The sequence below is a fragment of the Condylura cristata genome, unplaced genomic scaffold (genome assembly GCF_000260355.1).
Source record: "Condylura cristata isolate star-nosed mole 26May11 unplaced genomic scaffold, ConCri1.0 scaffold00012, whole genome shotgun sequence".
Classification (NCBI taxonomy): domain Eukaryota; kingdom Metazoa; phylum Chordata; class Mammalia; order Eulipotyphla; family Talpidae; genus Condylura; species Condylura cristata.
This window is the reverse complement of record NW_004567113.1, coordinates 20630941-20651713: the sequence shown is the minus strand read 5'-3', so window position 1 is coordinate 20651713 and position 20773 is coordinate 20630941. Positions and strand designations below refer to the sequence as shown.

The window sequence follows — 20773 nt, the reverse complement described above, 5'->3', positions numbered from 1 at the left end:
GGGCAGATGAATTTGAGGGAGATAAAATATATATATACATATATATTTACATATTTATAAATGTGTGCTTGCTTAGTTGTTTATTCACCTACTCATTTATTCATCTAATTCTTTTATGCCAAAGTGAATACAACAATTATAGTTTTGTAATTTTGCCTTTTACATTTTCTTTTATATTTTAGCATCTTGTAGAGATTTCCCTTTTTCAATTATCTGTTAACGAATAAGTGATGAAAGCAATTGCATAAAACCATGTTCACCAGAAAGTTAATTCTCTGAAGGCTATTGAGAAGAAAATAATTCTTGATCTCCACCACTGGGAAGCTCCCACAGCTGACGTCCGGCGACCATCACTCTCTGGGCCCCGTGGTATGCAGCCTCTGGCTTGTGTTGCCTGATTTGCAAGAACTACTGTGAGCATCACTTGCTAACTTTGCAGTCAGGGATGCTGCATGTGAAGACTGAGCTCAGCCATCGTGGGAAGGTGTCTCCAGGGCTTTTGTTGAATTTTCATGGGGGTGCTGTTGAAAGTCAGTTATTAATCATTCACAGCTCATACTGGATACCTGGCGTGAGCAGATAAAGACAGACTTTCCTGATAGGGACAGAACAAAGTTACTTCAAATAATTTTTATGAAGGAAAAAACTTATTTTAAAATAAAATGTAGTCAATTAAAATACTGTTCTTAATTCTGGAAATCACTAAGCTTAATTTAGATTCCAGTCAAGTAGATGAGAAGTACTATCTCAGATCAGCAGAAGCCCGCAAGTACATGGTTTGAGTGTGCAAACACCTGCTCACTTCAGGGACCAGATAATGAATTCTATCTAGACATCTGGCTAAGCATCTGCCTTATCTTTCCAATTTCCTTTTGAGCCAATAGCTGATTATTTCTGGTGCTTTTGTACATTACACATTTTAATTCTTTAAATTTCCCCAGTAGTTTTTTTAAACAGGTGCACATTCTCTGAACTATTTGCACAGCCAGTGGTTAGAGCAAAGGTTATACGAACAGTTCTCAGCTTTTTCCACAATGTATTTTTGCCCTCATCTTCTTCATCAAGCCTTCCCCATCTGTGGGGTATTGCTGCTGATTTTTAAACAGCAGTGTGACATTTACTACACAAACTTCAGAAACAGTCAGCCCTCTTTGCCTTTGCTGGAAAAAAAAACACTTAGATAGGGTAACATAGTTGAAGATGTCCTGAGGGGACTTGATTGTCTGTCCTGCAGTAGGTGAAGCAAGGTGCTCTTACACACAGTGAGTCCTTTCTATGCACTTACCCACCTCCCAAAGTCTGCTCTTTAATATTCCACTTCCTATCAATGAGTGAACTTGTGCTATGTTGCTTGATCTCTATGTGGTCTCTCACATCATCCAAGGCAGACTTGTTTTTCCCAATCTCAGAATTTTCTGGTGCCCTTCTATGCTGGCGAATTTTGACCTACTCAGTAACAAGCCCTCGGTTGTCTCTCAGATGCTTATTAGGACCAGCTCGCTTGGACAGCTTTTGTGCTACAAACACAAGAACTCCTCATTGAACCATTTCACCTTTGCTGTTGACTCCAGTACTAGATATATAAAATATTATCTGAGCACTCAATTCATAAAGACCTAGTAAACTTCCTGCTTCACTATACTCCTCAAATCCTGTAGCAACTGTCAAATTCAGTCATATTTCTGGGATTTTTGTAAATAGGAGCCAGTAGGATTCTTAACAATAGATAAGAACCCTCTGTCAAAGCCTAGTTTTTCTTTAAGACTCTTGCTTTCTGGCAGACTTTGTTTTTTTATGATTTCAGTAATGTGTGTAGTTGCTGTAGTTCATGTAATTCCAGGATTTCAATGTATTTGACTGGTCCTTAAATTTCAGCTGGGTTCATCAGCCTGTCTCTGTATATCATGAGTCACTATAGTCCTTAACTCCTCTTGAACTTCTAAGTCAGAAGGAAAATAAGGTTAATGTAGTTGCAAACTAAAAAATATGCAGAGAGAACTATCTAAAGTGTCAGAATTGAAAAATAAATATCTCAGTGTGTATGTGATATCTGCAAGGATTAAATATGCTCCCCATTATATAGAATTGTGTACTTGGTGAAAGACTGAAAGCATTCAAAATGATAGTTTACTAAATGCCTTGATATTCTGAAATTTAGGGTCTAATTATCCACTTGTAGAGACCCTTTTAAATGCATCCTTAGTAGTTCAAAGTCCAAGAAAATACTACAAAAATAGGCCTAGGGGAGTTCTTTTTTATAAATGCATTGCCAAATTCACTTGCATTTAATGTCACATAAGACCTCTGCCCAACCAATTTTCAATGCAATACGGAGTTGACAAGCAGGTCTGAGGTTGTTAACGTTAGAGGTGTGTTGGCAAGGTTGATGCTGAGTTAGGATCCAAAAACTTATATAATAAACCATTCCCTAGACTGCTGTAAACTCTGCTCAAATGGTGGGAGTCACTCTGCCTACAGTTCATGTGGAATCTAGCAGTGGTGGCATTTTGCTACATGCAAGGAAGAATTACTCTCCGTGAGTCTCCAGTGAGTGTCTCCTCACAACTCCTGTGCTTGTCAGACTCATTTCTGGAAATATTAAGCAGGCTTGTGTGACTCCATTGGGGTGGGGGTGATGGGAGGGACGGACTCTCCTATGCTTGTCTGTACCTGGTTTCCTGCAGAGTTTACCCCATGTGACTTTTTATTTGCTGCTTTTGCTGTGTATCCTCTTGCTATAATAAATATTAATAATAATAAATATTATTATTTATTATAAATATTAGCTGTGGACATACTATATATGCCAGTCCTATGAGCCTATCAGGCAAATCATAAAATATGAAATTTTGGGGTGGGGGCCTCTGACACACAAACTTGGTGGAAAAGTCTACATTAAGATATACATATTCTAAATTGAGTACCACTGTGAATGGAATTATTCTAAGTGAAACCAAATCAAATAGACAAGACCTGTTCAATGATATTAACTGCATGGTAGTTATTTCTGCATACAAAAGAGGATAAACAGAATACAGTTGACTCTTTATCAACATGGTAGTTAGGAGCACTAGCCACTGCTCAGTCAAAAATTCATGCATAACTTTTGATTCTGAAAATATTTAAGTAGTAGCCTGTTGTGACTTGCTTCATAAGGAAGAGAAAATCTGTTTATAGTATTCTGTTGTATTTATTGATACTATAGTTTTCTACCACCTGTTTACAAGAAAAACCATGAATGCAAGTCAGCCTCTTGTCAGGGGTCAGTTGTGTTCAGTGAACTGAATCAAAGCAGAACAAGCAGGACACTCCTGTTTAACATCTTTCGGGTTAAGTAGAAGTATACACACTTCATTTTTAAATTATCAGGAGAGCTACAGGCTTGTAAATTAGTCTAAAAAGAGAGAGATGAATCAGGAGGAAGGGAAGCTTTGGAAGGATTCCCTTCTAAACTTTCCCTTGAAACTTTGCAAATATATAGAGGGTATAAGCAAAAAAAAGTAAATATAGAGCATATCGAGGAAATAAAATATAATAACCATTGGTGTTGATAGCACAAATGAAATGCCAGTAATTTGAAAGCCTTATTTATGACAATTCCTAATGAATTTATGGATTATTACACAAAGCTTATCAAAATGTCTTATCGTTTAAAAAAGATCCTCCTTAAATTCAGGAACTGAGCTTACTTAATGTTCTACCAGTTTTGGTTTTTTTTTAAGTTTATTTACTTATGCATACAGAACTGGGGTACAGGCCAGAGGTGCAGGGGCGGTGAGAGGATTCACCAGAGACAGTGGAGAGCAGAACAGGTAGACTGATGAAGTACACTGCTGAGGGGAGCAGTGGGAGGGTCAGGAGAGGTCTGCCTGCCATGTGGACCACCTCTGAGGTGGGGATTGAACTCATGCGGAAGTGGCTTTAGCTTCTTAGTGCTGTGCTTTAACCCACTGTGCCACCAGGGAGGGCCTCTACCAGTTTCTAATGAAGCTTTTTCTTTCCTGCTGTCCTTCGTTTAGGTCCATAATGAGTGACAAACAGGACTCCAACTCTTCAGCAGCCTGGCATCACACTTGGAGTGTTAATGACACAAAGCAGTATCGTTCCTCAGACATAAATATTACCTTTGTGAACTACTATCTTCACCAGCCTCAAGTGGCGGCAGTCTTCATTATTTCCTACTTTCTGATCTTCTTCCTGTGCATGGTGGGAAACACGGTGGTTTGTTTTATTGTAATGAGGAACAAACATATGCATACAGTCACTAATCTCTTCATCTTGAACCTAGCAATAAGTGATTTACTAGTTGGAATATTCTGTATGCCCATCACGTTGCTGGACAATATCATAGCAGGTATGTTGACCTGTGTGCACTGTGAGATGAGGGGAGAAAATGTCACATACTCCCATAGCCACCGGAGGGTCCTCCACGCATTCACAAATACTTATGAGGGTCTAAGAATTGCTGCACATACATCCCCCATGAGGTCTACTTTCTAAAAGAGGAGAAAGAAAATAAATAGATGTATAAGTTGTCAGAAAATAAATGTATACAACTAACTATAATCTATTTCCATCAAAAATTCCTGTTGTTACAGTTTAGAGGCCTGGTCTTATTGCTCAAAACCTAATGGCAGTTGACTCATGCTGCTTTTACTTATGATTTCTATTTTGTTTTTCTTATTGAAAATGCTTGGGGCTTCTCTTTGTCCTAGTGTTCAGAGTTTCAGGCAGTTATGCTCGGATAAATCTTTTTATTTTTCATTTACTATGCAGGACACAAACTAAGATCCTTCAGTCAAAGAATGAAGACCTTTCAGTCTGGAAAACTATTTTGTGAAGTGCTCTTCTGTTTTCCTTTTTTTTTTAAAAAAAAAGTTTATTTGTATTCATACAGAAATGGGGTGTACAAGTCAGAGGTGCAGGGACCGTGAGAGTCTTCACCAAAGACAGAGTGGGGAGCAGAACAGGCAGGTTGTCTGATGGGAGCAGCAGGCAGGTCAGGAGAGGTCTGCCACGCCATGTGGTCACCTCCAGGGCAAGGAATCTAATTTGCACTGAAGTGGCTGCCACTAGCTTGCAATGCTTCATGGTAGTGTCACCAGCGAGGGCCCTCCTTTTTTTTTTTCCTTTTTAAATGTAGCAATCAGATATCGGATGTTTTGTGTTGCCCTTTGAGAATTATTTTCCATTTTCTACCCCTAATTCTACTTTCAAAGATTTTCTCAACTTTTTTTCCCCAAAGTTTACATGAAGTTCTTAATTTCTGTTATCATATTTTACATTAATTGAGCTATTTTTATTTTCTACGTGTTCCTTATACAGTCATGCACATTTCATGGATAAAATGTGTTGTAATCCTGCTATTATTAGTAATAATAATAATTATTATTATTTGATATTAAGTTTCACCTTCCTAATTCACATTGATTTCCTCCTAAGTTTGTTTCTTCCTATTTTCATCTTGTTTTTCTATTTGAGGTTTCTCTCATGTCAACTGTTACTTAGCTGCTTGTGTTTTAAAGTGAGGTACTGTGTAGCCTGGCAGTTGAGGATAAGGCCACCCTCAGCTCTGCTGTATAAGTCATTTGCTAGGAATCCACAACTGTTAAAATATTCTCCCCAGTGTTCTTGGGCAGATTACTTCCCCCAAAGGAAACCCTGTATCTTCCATAGGGATCTAAGGCTGGCTGCTGAAAGGGTCTTTGTCCAGCCATCTTGCACTCTGTCCTTATTCCTTCTGCGCCATCATGACACCCAGGCCACCTTCCTGGTGACTCAGAGTCCAGAGTCCCTGTGCTTACACCACCTGAGTGAGTGACCCCCACTCTTCTACTGCCTTGGGGAAAAGCCAGTTCCATCTTACTCCATTTATACACAATTCAGCCAATCATGTTGTTTTTCCAGCATCACATTCAATAGTATCCACCACCTCAGTTTCTGCAGATTTATATATATTTTTTGTCCTCGTGCTGTTATTTCAGTGGAGTTTAGTGAGGGATATGAGATAAATCACATGGTTATTCTTCCATTTTCAATCAATGGCTGCATATCTCTTTTGCATTTTTGTTGAAGAATGCTACCATGATATCCTGATATCCAAACATATTATAGGACTGAAAAGACATTCTTTGTCTGGTTTCTAGTTAGCAGAGTCATTGACTGTTAAGATGGTTCGGATAAATAATATATATATACATTTTTTGTACACTTGGATTATTTAGGCTCAGGATATTTCAAATCAGGTGATAGAGAAAAAAATGTTTTCTATTTAAAAAGATAGAACTCTCATACATCTACCCTCATAGTCTAGTCTACACCTAATTGCTTTTTAAAGCCCCACCTCCAAATATCACCACATTGGAGGTTTAAGGCTTCAATATATGAATTTGGGGTTGGGATGGAGCACAAACATTCAGCCACAGCAATGTACCTCTAAGGTAAATTGTCTTATTAAAGTATATATATATATTTGTTTAGTAACATTATTCTACATGTAACTCCAGATTCTTCATAATACATGGAGTACACTTCCATATTAGAAAACCATTGGCTGGTTTTATTTGTTTGAAGGGCAGTATTGCATGTGGATTAATGCATTGTACCCTATGACTGGGGTTTAAATCCTTAATATGCTGCTAACTAATTTTGTGTCAAGATACATGATATTTATGTGGCATCACCTTGTCAAAAAGTTAAGGGAAGTAGATATCTTAACAGAGGCAAAGAACTTATTACAATACCAAGAATGTTTTAACTAAGTTGTGAAATCATTATTAGTGTACTGAAAAAGGGAACACTGGCAGTACTAGTGAAAATAGTGGGGCGCTCTGTCCTCTGGCTGTTATTTAGAACACAGTTGCCTCAGTATTCTTTTATGCCTTCTTATTCATATTTTCAGTAGTATTTTTTTTAATATGATATTTTCAAAGACTGACTCTTCCATTTCTCTTTCAGGATGGCCATTTGGAAGCACAATGTGCAAGATCAGTGGCTTGGTCCAGGGAATATCAGTTGCAGCTTCAGTTTTTACGTTAGTTGCAATAGCAGTGGATAGGTGAGTTAGCCCTAAAATCTGAATCCAGAAAAATAGCCATGTCCACAACTAATCTACTTGACTGTGGAAAAGTGTATAATCTACTAGATTGGGTATAACTGTCAAAATTGTATATTTTACAAATAATAGCTATTGCACCTTCAAGAACAAGGTGTGTGTGTGTGTGTGTGTGTGTGTGTGTATTTTAGTAAGAAAGTTAATCTAATTTCCATATTTTAAAATTGAATAACTAGGGACAGTTAATTCATAATTATTTCAGGCTGCCCAAACAAGTTACCAAAGACTTCATGAGTTAAACAACATAAGTTGGCATCTCAGATTTCTGGAACACAGAAGGGTGGAATGGAATATTAGGTCATAGAAAAAGCCAAGAAGTTGACTTTTCATGGGACTGTCTTTCATTTGAAGTAGTTTATATGTTGTCTTGAAATTAACAGGGAGCTACTGAGGTCCCTTAAGACAAGGGAATAATGACTATTTTCATTTGAGGGGGGAAAAGGTAGAAATAACTCAGATTTGTTTTAGACTAGAGAAAAGAAAGCAATTAAGAAACTTGAGTGGCTCGGATGGGTGAGGACACACCATATAGTAATGCAGTGATAACTGGAACGGAGAGAGAAATTGAACAATGACTAAGTGAAGAAAAAGGTCCAAAAGGAAACAAGCAGTAACCAGCCTGTAGCTACACAGAGACACACACACGCCATGTGTGAGATAGATGAGAGAGGGGGAGTGGGTGAGAGGGCGAGGGAGAGCTAAAAAAGCATGAAATGCCATGGAATTGTTGTCATCAGGGAAAAAGAAAATACTAGTAGATAATTATGGGCAATTTCCCCCCATTTTTTAAGTGAGGAAGCTTTAAGCGACAATTGATGCCAACCAATGGAAAAGAATCCATCAGTATATGCTAACTAAAACTATTCCTTTTATTAATAAGTGTATGATATAGCCCACTTAGTCATATTTTATGTTGAAATTCATCTCATGTCAGATACAATAAACAACAAGGCAAGTCTTTCGACCAAGAATCATAACATTCCATATTTTTGAGGAGAATGTGGAAATTAAATTTAATTCATGACTCAGAGTGAAGAGCTGTCCTCACCCACACTTGTCTTTACAGGTTCCGGTGTGTCATTTACCCTTTTAAGCCAAAGCTCACTATTAACACAGCGTTTGCCATTATTGTGATCATCTGGGTCCTGGCCATCACCATTATGTCTCCATCTGCAATCATGTTACACATAGAGGAAGAAAAATACTACCGAGTGAAACTCAGCTCCCAGAACGAAACCAGCCCTGTCTACTGGTGCCGCGAAGACTGGCCGAACCAGGAGATGAGAAAGATCTATACCACTGTGCTGTTTGCCAACATCTACCTGGCCCCCCTGGCCCTCATTGTCATCATGTATGGCAGGATTGGGCTCTCACTCTGCAAGACAGTGCCCCACATGGGCAAACATGGCCAGGAGCAGTGGCACATTGCCAAGAAGAAGCAGAAGGTGATTAAGATGCTGCTGATAGTGGCCCTGCTTTTCATTCTCTCCTGGTTGCCCTTGTGGACGCTGATGATGCTCTCAGACTACGCTGACCTGTCTTCAAATGAGCTGCGGGTCGTCAACATCTACATCTACCCTTTTGCACACTGGCTGGCCTTTTGCAACAGCAGCGTCAACCCCATCATTTATGGCTTCTTCAATGAGAATTTTCACCGAGGCTTCCAAGATGCTTTTCATCTGCAGCTCTGTAAAAAAAGAGCAAAGCCTAAGGAAATCTATGTCTTAAGAGCTAAAAGCAATGTGGTCATAAGTTCAGCTCATCAGTTGCCCCACAAAACTACATTTCAAGACTAGCATGGGGAAAATTTGCTTTAGAAGAAAAGTGCTGAAAACGCCAAACAGGAAGTAATGTTGAAAGAAGTAGAAGCTCCCAATCATAATAAGGTTGAAAAAGAGATAATGTGATGATTTCCTCTACTGTGTTAAATACTGTTGCTTTTTTTTTGGGGGGGGGGGAGAAGGGGGACTGTTACTGCAAGTTTCTAAGAATATTATAAAGAAAACCTGAACTGAAAGCCCTCTCTGGAAAAGAGAAGTAAATGAACATTATATTCACCACCAACCTGTGATATATAAAATATGTACAGTGACTCATACATGTTTGTCTTATTTAAATTCATTTAATAGAAATAGTCTTTAGCCTGACTTTTTCCAACCTAGCCCTTTGTGTCTGAGAAAAACGCATGTATTAGGTCGGTGGCTGCATATACCTAAGCGCACACATGCACACACCCGTTTTCACCAAATGGTGACTAATGGGCAGTTTTTGCATGAAGTAAAATATATCAGTTCTCCTTTTGCTTTTGGACTTAAAATTTTAGACAACATAATTTATCTTCTGCTTTCAAATGTATGTGGCTTTCTTATAAGTAAGATATATAACATTATACAGGAACTCTGTATTTCTTTGTATTTAAAGATTGACTTATTTCTCTTTTAAAGAGATAGTTAAAGTTGTTCAAATCATAACCTTGTTCCCAAATAATTATGGTTTACTTTTTAGTATTTCTGTAAGTGAAGCTTATGCACTCACTGAACTCATGTTGCTTACAGAGTTGATTCAGAATCCCAACTTGACCCCTGCTTTCATAGAATTTGTGACATAAAGAAGCAAATCGTTTTCTGTTTCTTTATTAAAGAAGCAGCAGCACTTGGCAGAATGACAGCTCGTATCTGAAGTGATTAACTAGAGATGTTCAATAAACATAAGACTCCAATAAAGCTTGTTCAGAGCAAGACCAATTATTCCCGATTTCCTACTGGGCACAACATTTAAATCCAGCACTCCTACTGGATTAGTAAATTATTACTACTGTCAGAAAGATAATTGGGTTCTGCTATTTACAATTATGTAATAATAACAGTTGCAAATGATAGTTTTTATTCTAGGGTAAGTTGCCAGAAAATTGGGAATTATAAAATAACAAATAATTTGGCAAATAAAAAATAAATCTATGTTTGTTTTTTTTTCAGTCACTTATGGGGTTGAAGTTAAAAGCTTTTTATAGTATGGACTTTTAAAAAAATCCTTGAGTTTATAGTTGAATTGAGTGTGTGAACTTTGAATATACATGTGATATTTCCTGTGGACAGAGGGGACTTCTAGGTTTAGAATTTCATCTTCTACCCAGGTTTTATTGAAATTCTATTTGCAGTTGGTTCACTTAGATGTTGTCGATTATTTATTAGAGATGGTCACTTTCTGATGGGCATCCTCACATTCTACCAGCAACGAAACTCATCATAACTAAGTCCCATACTTTTACCTATCATCTGTCTGTCTCTCATTGCCATCGACACCTCATTATGTCTTCCTAATGGTTGCAAATGTAGCCCTCCTGAATGCTGTCTTGATTTTAGTCTTCTGTCTTCCAGTTCTAATTGGCAGACATCTTAGTCATCTTCCTGAATATATGACTGATTTGCTCTCCTTTATAAAAATAAATGCCTGTTAAATACATGAGACTTTTAAAACTCACAATAACCTGCTTCCTGTCTTGGTTGCATCTCTTGACACAATGTGTTTTCTAAGCTCCAACCAGATATAGATGGTCAGCCTTGACTATGGTAATTTGTGAATTGTGTTTGCTTCATTCCTATCTGCTTATCTTGGCTTCTCCCTGGTGGAGCAAAAGGTTAAGATGCAGCACTACAAGCTGGTCACAGCCATTTCAATGGGAGTTCTATCTTTGCCCCGGAGGTGATCCACATGACTTAGCAGACCTCTCCTATCTTGTCCGCTGCTTCCCTCAGCAGTGTACATTGTCGATCTGCCTATTCTGCTCCCTGCTCTGTCTCTGGCGAATCCTCTCACCACTCCTGCACCTGTGGCCTGTATCCCAGTTCTGTATGCACAAATAAATAAATCTTTTTTAAAAATTGCAAAGTATCTGCTGTACTTTTGGTAGAAGGAAGCAGCTTGAACAGAATAGATTTATTGTACTTTCTCAAGGTGGGAAAATTATTGATTTTACAATGTGAATTAAAATGAGATTATCAAAGACATACCAAATCTGATTTACTTTCTTTCCAATATCTTCTACAAATACCTTTTGAAGACACGTATTCAATCAATCCATTCCTATTAAATTATTCATAACTCCCCAGTATGTTCAAAAGCCCAAGGTCTGCATGCATTGAGATGTATGAGGCAACTCCATCTGCTGGTGACCTATTTTCTGAAGCTTACTTCTTCCATGTTCAGCTTAGTCCAGTCTAAAAGCAAATTAAGTTTTTCTCTAAAGAGTACAGCTCTTTTATTCCTTTATATGCCTTTATTTGCACATGATATGGTATCTGCTAGCAAAAAAAAAAAAAGTAGAAAAGTCATGCAAATTTTTTTTTGAACATTAGAATATATGCAGAGTAGCCATTATGTTAGTAATCTTGTTTAATATTTTACAGGCAAATTTAAGAGGACCAGAAAAGATCCACGACATGCAATGACCACAGAATTTACCAATTTTAGTTCCATTACCCCTCTGAAAATTACCTAAACGCAGGCAAACATTCCATTTCTGCCCTAACTGTCCTTCTCATCTACTCAAAGACTTTCATCTCTTGTATGTGTCCTACACACATTGCCTCTTTTAGTAAAACATGTGCATTTGGTATTGTTTGCACCAATGTCATTTGCGATTGACAAGGTAATAGATTTACTTACATCTTGGTCATCTCAACACTTGATGAGAATTTTGGGATAAGACAATAAAGAGCCTCAGAAGCTCTTTTCTGTGTTTTCTGTGTGTGTGTGGGGTGGAGGGGTTAACTAGAAGTTGTCTTGCTTCACTTCTTAATTTCAGGTGGGTGGTGAAATAGGTTGCTCTGACAGAAAGTATTGTTTTATTGACAAAGGACAAAATTAAGATCGAAGGACACTACACAAGAGGTAAGTTAGCCATCAGTTGAGTGGACAGCTTATTGATTTAATACTATGGTTTACCCAATTTTACCCCCGATTCCGTCATGTGTGAGTAGAGATGAATAGGAGTAATGGAGAGTTTTCTCAAGTCGCTACTCTTTTGTTTTACTGCTTTTGCAAACAAAAGTATACTAAGTTCATCATCTCTTTACATCGCTGCTATCAAGTAGGAGAATGAAGAAAGAGCTGTCATTTCACTGTTTTCCGCTGTTTCCATTGATGACGGTTTCTAGTGAACATTCCTCCTTCACAGTGCTGCCAGCTATGTCTTGCAAGGTTTTTGGTTCTGCCTTTAGTCCAGGCTCCCTTACTTTTTTTTTTTTTTTTAATAAATTTATACATCTGTTTCTTTACATTGTTGTTCATTTCTGTATGTATTTGATCTCCCCCTCAGTGTGGTCCCCCAGTTCTTCCACCACCACCGCATCTGGGAACTATCACCACAGCCCTTTGTGCTCTTCCCTCTCTCTCTTAGCTTTTCTTCAAGCTTTGGGCCCCGCAATGCTTGGTGGGAAATAATGATTTCTTTCAGTTTAAATTCAGTATACCCTGGGCACATGTTCTCCTTTTCACAGCACCACAATCACAACATTCCTCTCAAATCGAGTTTAGTCTGAAGTCTCCTGAGAAACTCAGAAACAAATGACCCATCCCGCTTGTGGATTCCGACAGCCTGGGTCAACATGCAGCAGATAGATTAGACTCTAATCATATGCTGTCATACTTTGTTTCTTCACCAGCCATGGGTTTTATTGTTTCGCTAGTGAATTTGTAAGCTTGTTTACACAATTTGTATTCCTTTATTCATCCATCTGCTCTGAGCATATAGCATATAAACATGTACAAAATTGAATTATGCATAAAAGCTAATTTCGGAACAAAACTTTGTAAAATTTCACAATTGTAAACTTCTCTGTGCATGTTATCTCCTGAATGTTTCTTCAGCATTGCCCACTAACCACTGTTGAGAAAGAGAGGGACCAGGGCCCTCCCTGGTGTTTTGACAGGTTAAATGGGCAATACTATGAAGCACCCTGAAGCTACTACAGCATGAGTTCGATCCCAGGCTAAGGAGGTGACCCACATGGGAAGAGAGTGTCCGGTTGCCCCAGAGGTCAGACACACTTGTTTCTACTCTGCCTTGGGTTCACTAGCACCCTGAGAGTCACACACATCTCAAACCATGATTCCAAATATAGGCTCTAGGTGGAGGGAGAGAGGCCTTGTTTATCCTTTTCTCTAAACATGAAAATAGCCATAGTCTACTATAGGCATGGGGCGGGAGTGGGGGACATGAGGCATGGACAGCAATGTTCCCTTGCTAGTTTCTGTTGCCTGTGGCATTTCAGTGTGGCACTGAGGGTATCTCACAGCCAGACTGCCTGGTGCCTGCCACCATGTCAGGATGGGTCATCGTTGTGCTGAGCAGATCTCCATCTTATTTTCTCCTTTCCTTCAAACTAAAGAAAGAATCCAGGTTAATTAAAAATTTAGGGGAAATACTGTATATGTAAGCTCATTAGTATGCAAATCTAAAAGACCTAGAAGAGCTGGGGTAAACAAAGGGAGGGGTAACAATATGGACTCTATTTTGTGCTCTCTTGCTGAGCCTTTGGTATTTGCAAACAATTGCCTTTTCATTCTTGAGCTCATTGCATTAGCTGCAGTGTGTTTGGATCCATGCAGGTATTATGTGAATTGCTCCCATTGTATTCTTGAGTACTCATCTAGAAATAAACCCCAAGGACCTCCTTGGTGGTGCAAGGGGTTAAGATGGAGCCACTGCAGCACAGGTTCAATCCCCAGGCAGTGTATTTCAGTCAATCTGCCTGCTCTGCTCCCCACTCTGTCTCTGATGAATCCTTTCACCCCCTGCATCTCTGGCCTGCACCCCAGCTCCTATATGCATAAATAAATATATCTTTATCTTTAAAAATAAGTAAATAAATACCAATGTGATAGGCAATTAATAGTTAAAGTTACCATACTGGTTTTTATCCCATTTCACTCTATAAAGTTAGTAGTGTTGCTAGTGATTTTTTTTTCTCAGAAATGCTGTGAATTCATTATTGAACCTAGAACATAAAGTACTGATCATGGACGCTCAGGTTTTGATCATTGAAATGACAAAATGTGTGGCTTTCCTCCTTTTTTTTTTTTAGTTTGAACCAGTAAGTGGACTCACCTGTTACATATCATTCTCTCTCTCTCTCTTTTTAAGATTTACTTATTTATGCATACAGCACTGGGTGCAGGCCAGAGGTTCGGGGGGGTGAGAGGATTCACCAGAGACAGACTGGGCATCAGAACAGGCAGACTGACTGAAATACACTGCTGAGGGGAGCAGTGGGTGGGTCAGAAGAGCTCTGCTGTGCCATGTGGGTCAAACTGCTGCTGCAGTGGCTGTGATAGCTTCATAGTGCTGTGCTTTAACCCATTGCATCACCAGGGAGGGCCTTCCTACTTTTTTTTAATTATAAAGCTTTTCAACCAATGGTAGTATCAAAGAATAACACAAACCAAAAAAGCATTTTACTCATGAAGTGGCATGAGGTTTTTAGCCTTGTCTCACCCCCCTTTCTACTACTTCACATGCTCCAGTTGATGGAGGAAGGTATAGAAAGGAGGCATCACAACACTGACTCAGCAGGGAGTTGGGGATAGAAGGATGAGCACAGCCATTAACACAGCCAGAGAAATCAAGACCCTCAGGAGCCAATGCCTGGATTACAGAGGGGAAGATCCAAGCAGGTAGCTGTCTGCTGTAGGTTGTGTCTATCAAGACCCAAAAGGTGAAAGATAAAGATATGGAGATTGAGCCTGTGGTGAGATCTCTTATCCCTTTCAGATTCTATTCAAAATCAACAAACCTAGGCTCACAAGGGAGTGAGCTCCTCCCAGAGAGAAGTTTCTATATCAGTGCAGTCTCTGCACCAGCAACGGGGTAGTAGTCATCTGCCCACCAGTGACTATGCCGCTGCTTTCCACCTGCTCGCTCCCCCTGCAGGGCAGCAGCCTCCTGCCTGACCTTGATCCGCACCAGGCCGGACTTCTCTGCACTGACCTCCCTCAGCAGAGGGCGCTCTCCTGAGGCCACCTACCTGCATCCATGCAGGCCTCTCTTAGCAAAACTGTCCCTTTCAGGACAGCTCTTCCTGCCCACTTTTGTCTATGCAAGTGTCTTTTACTCCTTTGTCTTTTTCCAGAATAAACCCGCTCTTTAAATTTAACTGCTGTCTCTGTGTCAAGCTGCATAAACAGGAGCTCTGTGAAAACTTCTCCAGAGTCAACCCAAGTACCCCGCATTAACTCCAAGAAACAACATCACAGTGGGCCTCCCACCTCCAGGCAGCACAACTGAAATTAGCAGAACAGATCATCTCCCAGTTTTTTCTGCTCTAATATTCAGATAGTATGAAGTACAGGAAACCCAACACCTTAGCTCACAAGGGATTTTTGCTTTTCAACAAGAGATAATGATACTGAAATGTCAGGTTTTCAGGCCTAATCTCTAGCCAGGAACAGTTCTCAGGCTGAAGGGGCAGCGTTGAGCCCCGCCACTGGACCACCGTGGGTTGGTATCTCACAAAGCCGCAGCAGAACCTCTGTAGATGCTCAGGCAAGCAAGTGAGAAGAAGAAAATTTGTTTAGAAAAAGTTTATTAAGGAGAAAGGGAACAGATATAAAGTGGGACTCCGACTTCAAGGCCAGGATGTGCAAGGCAGTGGAAGTGGATTCATGCCTCAGGGAAATAGACCTTCTTTTTCTGTAATTAGAGAAACTCACCAGTTTCTTTGTGACTAGTTAGTTATAGGTGATCTTGTTACAGGGCAGGGAGAGAGGAGCACCCCTAAGCCCCCAAACCTGCCTGCTCGAAATAGGTTCTGCCATCTGCCCCCACCAAGACAAGAAATAAGGGCTTAAATGGAAAGGAATTTTAATACAATTAGTGTGCAATACAGAAAAGACAATATAGTTTCTAAATCAAACACCAAAGTTACCGGTCCCTTCGGTCCCTTCGTGGGTAAAAGTCCACCCAAAAGGGATTGGCCCAAAACAAGTCCCAAAAGCCAGACACAAATCTAAAGCACCTTCTGGTGGGACCCATAGAAAAGGGTCACAAATGGCCAAACAAGTCTGGGAGGGAAAGAGCAATGTCAGAATCAAGGTAAAAGCTGCCATAGTCAAACTCCCCCTGGGTCTCTCACCCCATCTGTTTCAAGCAGTTCAGGACCAAGAAGAAATAATCGCAGTTTCTTCACATGCCTCTCTGCTCCATGTGGCTCCCTCAAGTCACCTTCTGATCTCCATCCTGCTTCCTTCCTCTTCAGTCTCCTCTCCAGATTCTTTTCTTCTCTGCTCAGCTCCACCTTCCTGCCTGTCGATGGACAGTACAAGTACTGTACAAACAAAAAACTGTTGCCAGTATGGGCACTTTCCTAAAGACTGGTGTTAATGTTACTAGGCTTAAAAAATTATATTACTTGGATAATATCTACACTTTAATGTATTACAGATAGGTGGTAATTTTTTTAAATTAATTTACTTATGTATACAGAACTGAGATATAAGCCAGAGGTTAAGGGCTGGTGAGAGGCTTCACCAGAGATAGAGTGGGGAGCAGAACAGGCAGATCGACGAAGTACACGGCTGAGGGGGGACAGCGGGCGGGTCAGGAGCCAGCTGCCACGCCATGTGGATCACCTCTGGGGTGGGGATCGAACTGGCACTGAAGAGACAGCAGCTCGCTTGCAATGCTGCATCCTAACACGCAGCGACAACAGGGAGGACCCCAGATAGGTGGTAATTTTGACCAATCAACAAATCTGAACAGGGAAAATGTTTCTTTTGAACATGAGCCTAATGGTTCCCCTACAAAAGGTAAAACACACTAGCCAATAGATAGAATTCTGAGCAAGTAATAATAAGAAGAACTTAAGATATAACTGCCTTGAGAGATATGAGTGAGTGGAAAAGGAGCTTCTTAAAGTAGGAGCAGACTATGTGAGCACTTAACATTAGCCAAGGGCCCAGGTGTTATGGCTATGGGCCAATTTTGCTTTGGCAGCAGATTCTTTGAGAACCAGAGATTTCTCCCATGTGCGCAAGCCAAATTGGAGAGTCTGCGTACACCTGTATCATTGTTTACAAGGGGCGTTAGCAGCACATCCATCACCTGCCACAACTGATGGGGACTGATGGGTGCAAAGAGATCCTGCATAGTTTAGGAATTTACATGTGCATGCATTGTTTGACCTGTCACCTGTTTGCTCTGAATTAACTATCAAGTGTTGGAGGCACCTGGAAGAGTGATAGACGCCATTTCTGTCAGAGACTGAGCCATCCCCAAAGGAGTGAAGTATGTTATTATTATTTTTAAAGATGTAATTATTATTTATTTATACATACAGAACTGGGGTACAGGCTAGAGGTGCAGGGGTGATGAAAGGATTCACCAGAGACAGAGTGGGGAGCAGAACAATCAGGTTAACTGAAATACACAGCTGAGGAGAGCAGAAAAGGGCTGGTCAGGAGAGTTCTGCCATTCCATGTGGGTCACCTCCCTAGCGGGGAATCGAACTTGTGCTGCAGTGGTTGCAGATAGCTTCATAGTGCCGTGCTTTAACTGGTTGAGCCACCAGGGAGGGCTCTAAAGAGTGATTTTAGTAGGATTCAACAATCAACAGAAACAAGTATTTTTCTTTAACTATTGAGAAACTGGTAAATACTATACCATACAATTCACATCCAACATATTTCTTCACTATACAAGATAAATGAAAGGAAAACTTCGGTAATAATTTTCTAGCACACTTTCTAACTTACACCTTGAAGTAAGTAAAATTTTTATTAATTATAATTTATGAAATCACATTTTAATGCAAAATTATGATTTACATGAAAGATATCTTTTCATATACATTTGGTTTTCGTTCACAATTCATAGCTTCCCTCAAAGCCCAAGTGTGAAATTCTTAATGATGCTTCTTATCATGATAATGAAGGACCACTCTTTGGAAACCACCTGAGGGTGGGGGCCGGTTGTCAGGGAAACTATGTGATTAGAAGGTTGGAAATTCCAGTCCCTGCCCTTTGACCTCCAGAGAGGGGAGCCTGGAAGTTGTGTTGGATTGCTAGTCGCAAATAAATTAATCAATCATAACTAAGTAATGAAGCCTTATAAAAACCCAGGATGTGGGGACGTCCTGGGTTGGTAAACACATGAGTTGGGGGAAATGGCACACCTGGAAGGGGAATGGAAGCTCCGTGCCTTTTTTATAGTAGCACAGATGGATTCTTTCCCCAGCCGGGAAAGGACCCACTCTTTTGAGTCAGAACCTATGTCACCAGGGCAAGTCCAGATAATCTGTACTTCTGATGGAGGAAATTAGAAAATGGGTACAGGCTGCTGCAAGTTCCTAAGTCCAGCTATCAGCCTGATTGCGAAACAATCAGTTGAACCAGGAGGGCATCTCCCCTCTAACACAGTAAAGAGTGGAACTTTCACCAACACAATAACACAGTGCTAAAGCAATGGACAAAAGCTAGTTTTGGAAGTATAAGCCAGGTAATGTGGGCAAACTCAGAGGGCCTTGATAGACTAGAGGCCCGTGGGCCCAGCCAATCAGCAAGAGACACAACATGGAGACTACCTATTCAGGACCTCTCTCTGCTCAGAGAACTTTCCTGTCCTTCTTCCTGCCTTTCAATAAATCTCTTGCTTTTCTGTAACTTTGGTTTTGATATTGATATTCTTTCCTCGCTGAAGACAAGAACTGAGAAAGAGGCTGCCTGCGGTCATCTGACTCAGAATCTGTGCCCCTAAGGTGGTGATAAGGCTGTATTCCAAAGAGGCAGGGATGAGTAAATGTACTAGAGTTCCTTCAGGTGGTCACTAGAGCTACAATCACACCAAATAGGAAAAGGGGCCAGTGGTAGGAGTTTGAGTAGGCCTCTGCTGGACCGTGGGTGTAAGAGCCATAGAGCTCACCGCCTGAGGCCACAGGCAGTCTATTCATAACTTTAACCAAGTAAAACCTTTCAATCATGTATCTTGTCATTGTAAATATATCAACAATGCCTTAACACCTTGTATTAACTCTTGTTTTGAATGTTCTATAAATAAATGAATAAATATAATTAGAATTCTCTCAAGTGTTACCTTTATCACTTGGCTTAAGAAGAGGCATACAGGAGATTCACTTGATAAGATATTTTATAAACTCTCCTGGGCAACTGAGATGCATGCTTTCATAATTATTACCATGATGTTTATTTGTCCTTGATGCAATGGGAATGTGTATGTGAGAGAAAGTATAGTTTTTCTTCATTTGATTTGTTCTCCTTTGTGTAAATGATGAGCCATCAGAAACTGGAACGCAAACCATAACTCAGATTCAAAAACTATTGCTGACAGCTCTGTGTCACACCTTCAAATTTAAAGCAATAGAACATTTGACCAGAAATGAGTTGTATGATTGTGTATTACTCATCTGTGGCCTTTCAACAGGCATCGTCTTGCCTGAGGGAAGTTGCAGCTTAAAGTGAAGTATATGTGAGCTTAAATAAAAACCTAATTTCTGAGGCTTTCAGGAGAGAACGAACACAAGTCATGTGCTTAAACTCATCTCACCCAGCAACAGAATAAACTGTTGTTCATTAATCCTTATTTTTAAACAACAAATGTCAGTTTAGGAATATCCTCCAAGATTAAGTTTTCCTTTATGAAATTTCCAAAAGGAGAGTCATTTCCCAGAGGAAACCAGCTTGTCTCCTAAGCAGGTTACCAGTGCTTCAGGTGGGTCTTCTAGGCATAAACACAAGACCCCAAAGGGCGATCTGGGAAGGATTCAAAATAATGTGATAAATTTTTTAAATTTATATTTTTATATTATATGTAATGTATAATGAAGTGGGTCCATTTTAATACTTAATACAAGGTGCTATGAGGCCAAGAATCTGCTGAGCAATTCCATCTCCTATATTCTTCATATCCTGTTGATTGCTGAAGACTTAAAACTCATCTTCTAAAAACTTCATCTATCATTTATCACTAACAATCTTCTAGCTGCCATCACCGCTTTTTAAGATCTATAGTAACAGCCTCCAGGTGGTAGAATTGATGTCAACCAAATCTAATCATTTAGCTTCTACAGAAAAATGTGACTCTTCCGAACCCAGCTGTCCTGTTGGTCTTCTCTCTCTCTCTCTCTTCTTCTTTTTTTTTTTTGCTTATCTTGCAAGAACAGCAGGTGGACTTGGTAGTGTGAAACATGATTGGGGGGCGGGGAGGTGGAGAGGAGGATTTGTCATAAGTTGGCAGTTGTGTTTCCGAGCACACTTTTAGAAGTGTTCACTGCCTTGAGGTGACCTCTGACTTCTACACTATTACCATGAAGAAAGGAGCTAAAATGCTTGCAGTTAAAGGGACAACACTCAAATGAGGCGTTCTTTGTTTTGTCACAGCTCTGGACAGTTCCATGTGGTACTTTTTGGTGTCATGCTTAGTGTATATTATTAAACTATTCTGACAATCTTAGGTGAAGGTGATGTGATTTTTGGACATTCTGGTTTGTATTCTCAAGAGTATTAGGAGGTGAAGAAGAGCTCCCTGGCCAGGTATCGAACTCGTGCTGCAGTGGCTGACAGTAGCTTGATATTGCACCATGAGGGAGGCCCTCCACAGCACGTTTATTAAACTGATGAATACAATGAAGTCCCATGTCAAAAAGTATC

The 20773-nt window shown here is 39.9% G+C and overlaps 1 protein-coding gene across 1 annotated transcript; it reads left to right on the top strand.

Annotated features, from left to right (window-relative positions):
- The first annotated feature begins 235 nt into the window (after positions 1-235).
- NPFFR2 (neuropeptide FF receptor 2) lies at positions 236-8985 on the top strand. Its single transcript, XM_004695902.2, has 4 exons — positions 236-369; positions 4020-4354; positions 6958-7057; positions 8181-8985. The coding sequence occupies exons 2-4, from the start codon at positions 4027-4029 to the stop codon at positions 8908-8910; spliced, it is 1158 nt and encodes a 385-aa protein (XP_004695959.2). The 5' UTR covers positions 236-369; positions 4020-4026; the 3' UTR covers positions 8911-8985.
- The last annotated feature ends 11788 nt before the right edge of the window (positions 8986-20773 follow it).

What these genes read in the sequence shown, in the direction of transcription:
- NPFFR2 (XM_004695902.2), top strand. Translation starts at nt 4,027, where the DNA reads ATGAGTGACAAACAGGACTCCAACTCTTCAGCAGCCTGGCATCACACT. An exon ending in GCTGGACAATATCATAGCAG is followed by an intron (nt 4,355 to 6,957) that starts GTATGTTGACCT and finishes TTTCTCTTTCAG; the next exon opens with GATGGCCATTTGGAAGCACA. An exon ending in GTTGCAATAGCAGTGGATAG is followed by an intron (nt 7,058 to 8,180) that starts GTGAGTTAGCCC and finishes TTGTCTTTACAG; the next exon opens with GTTCCGGTGTGTCATTTACC.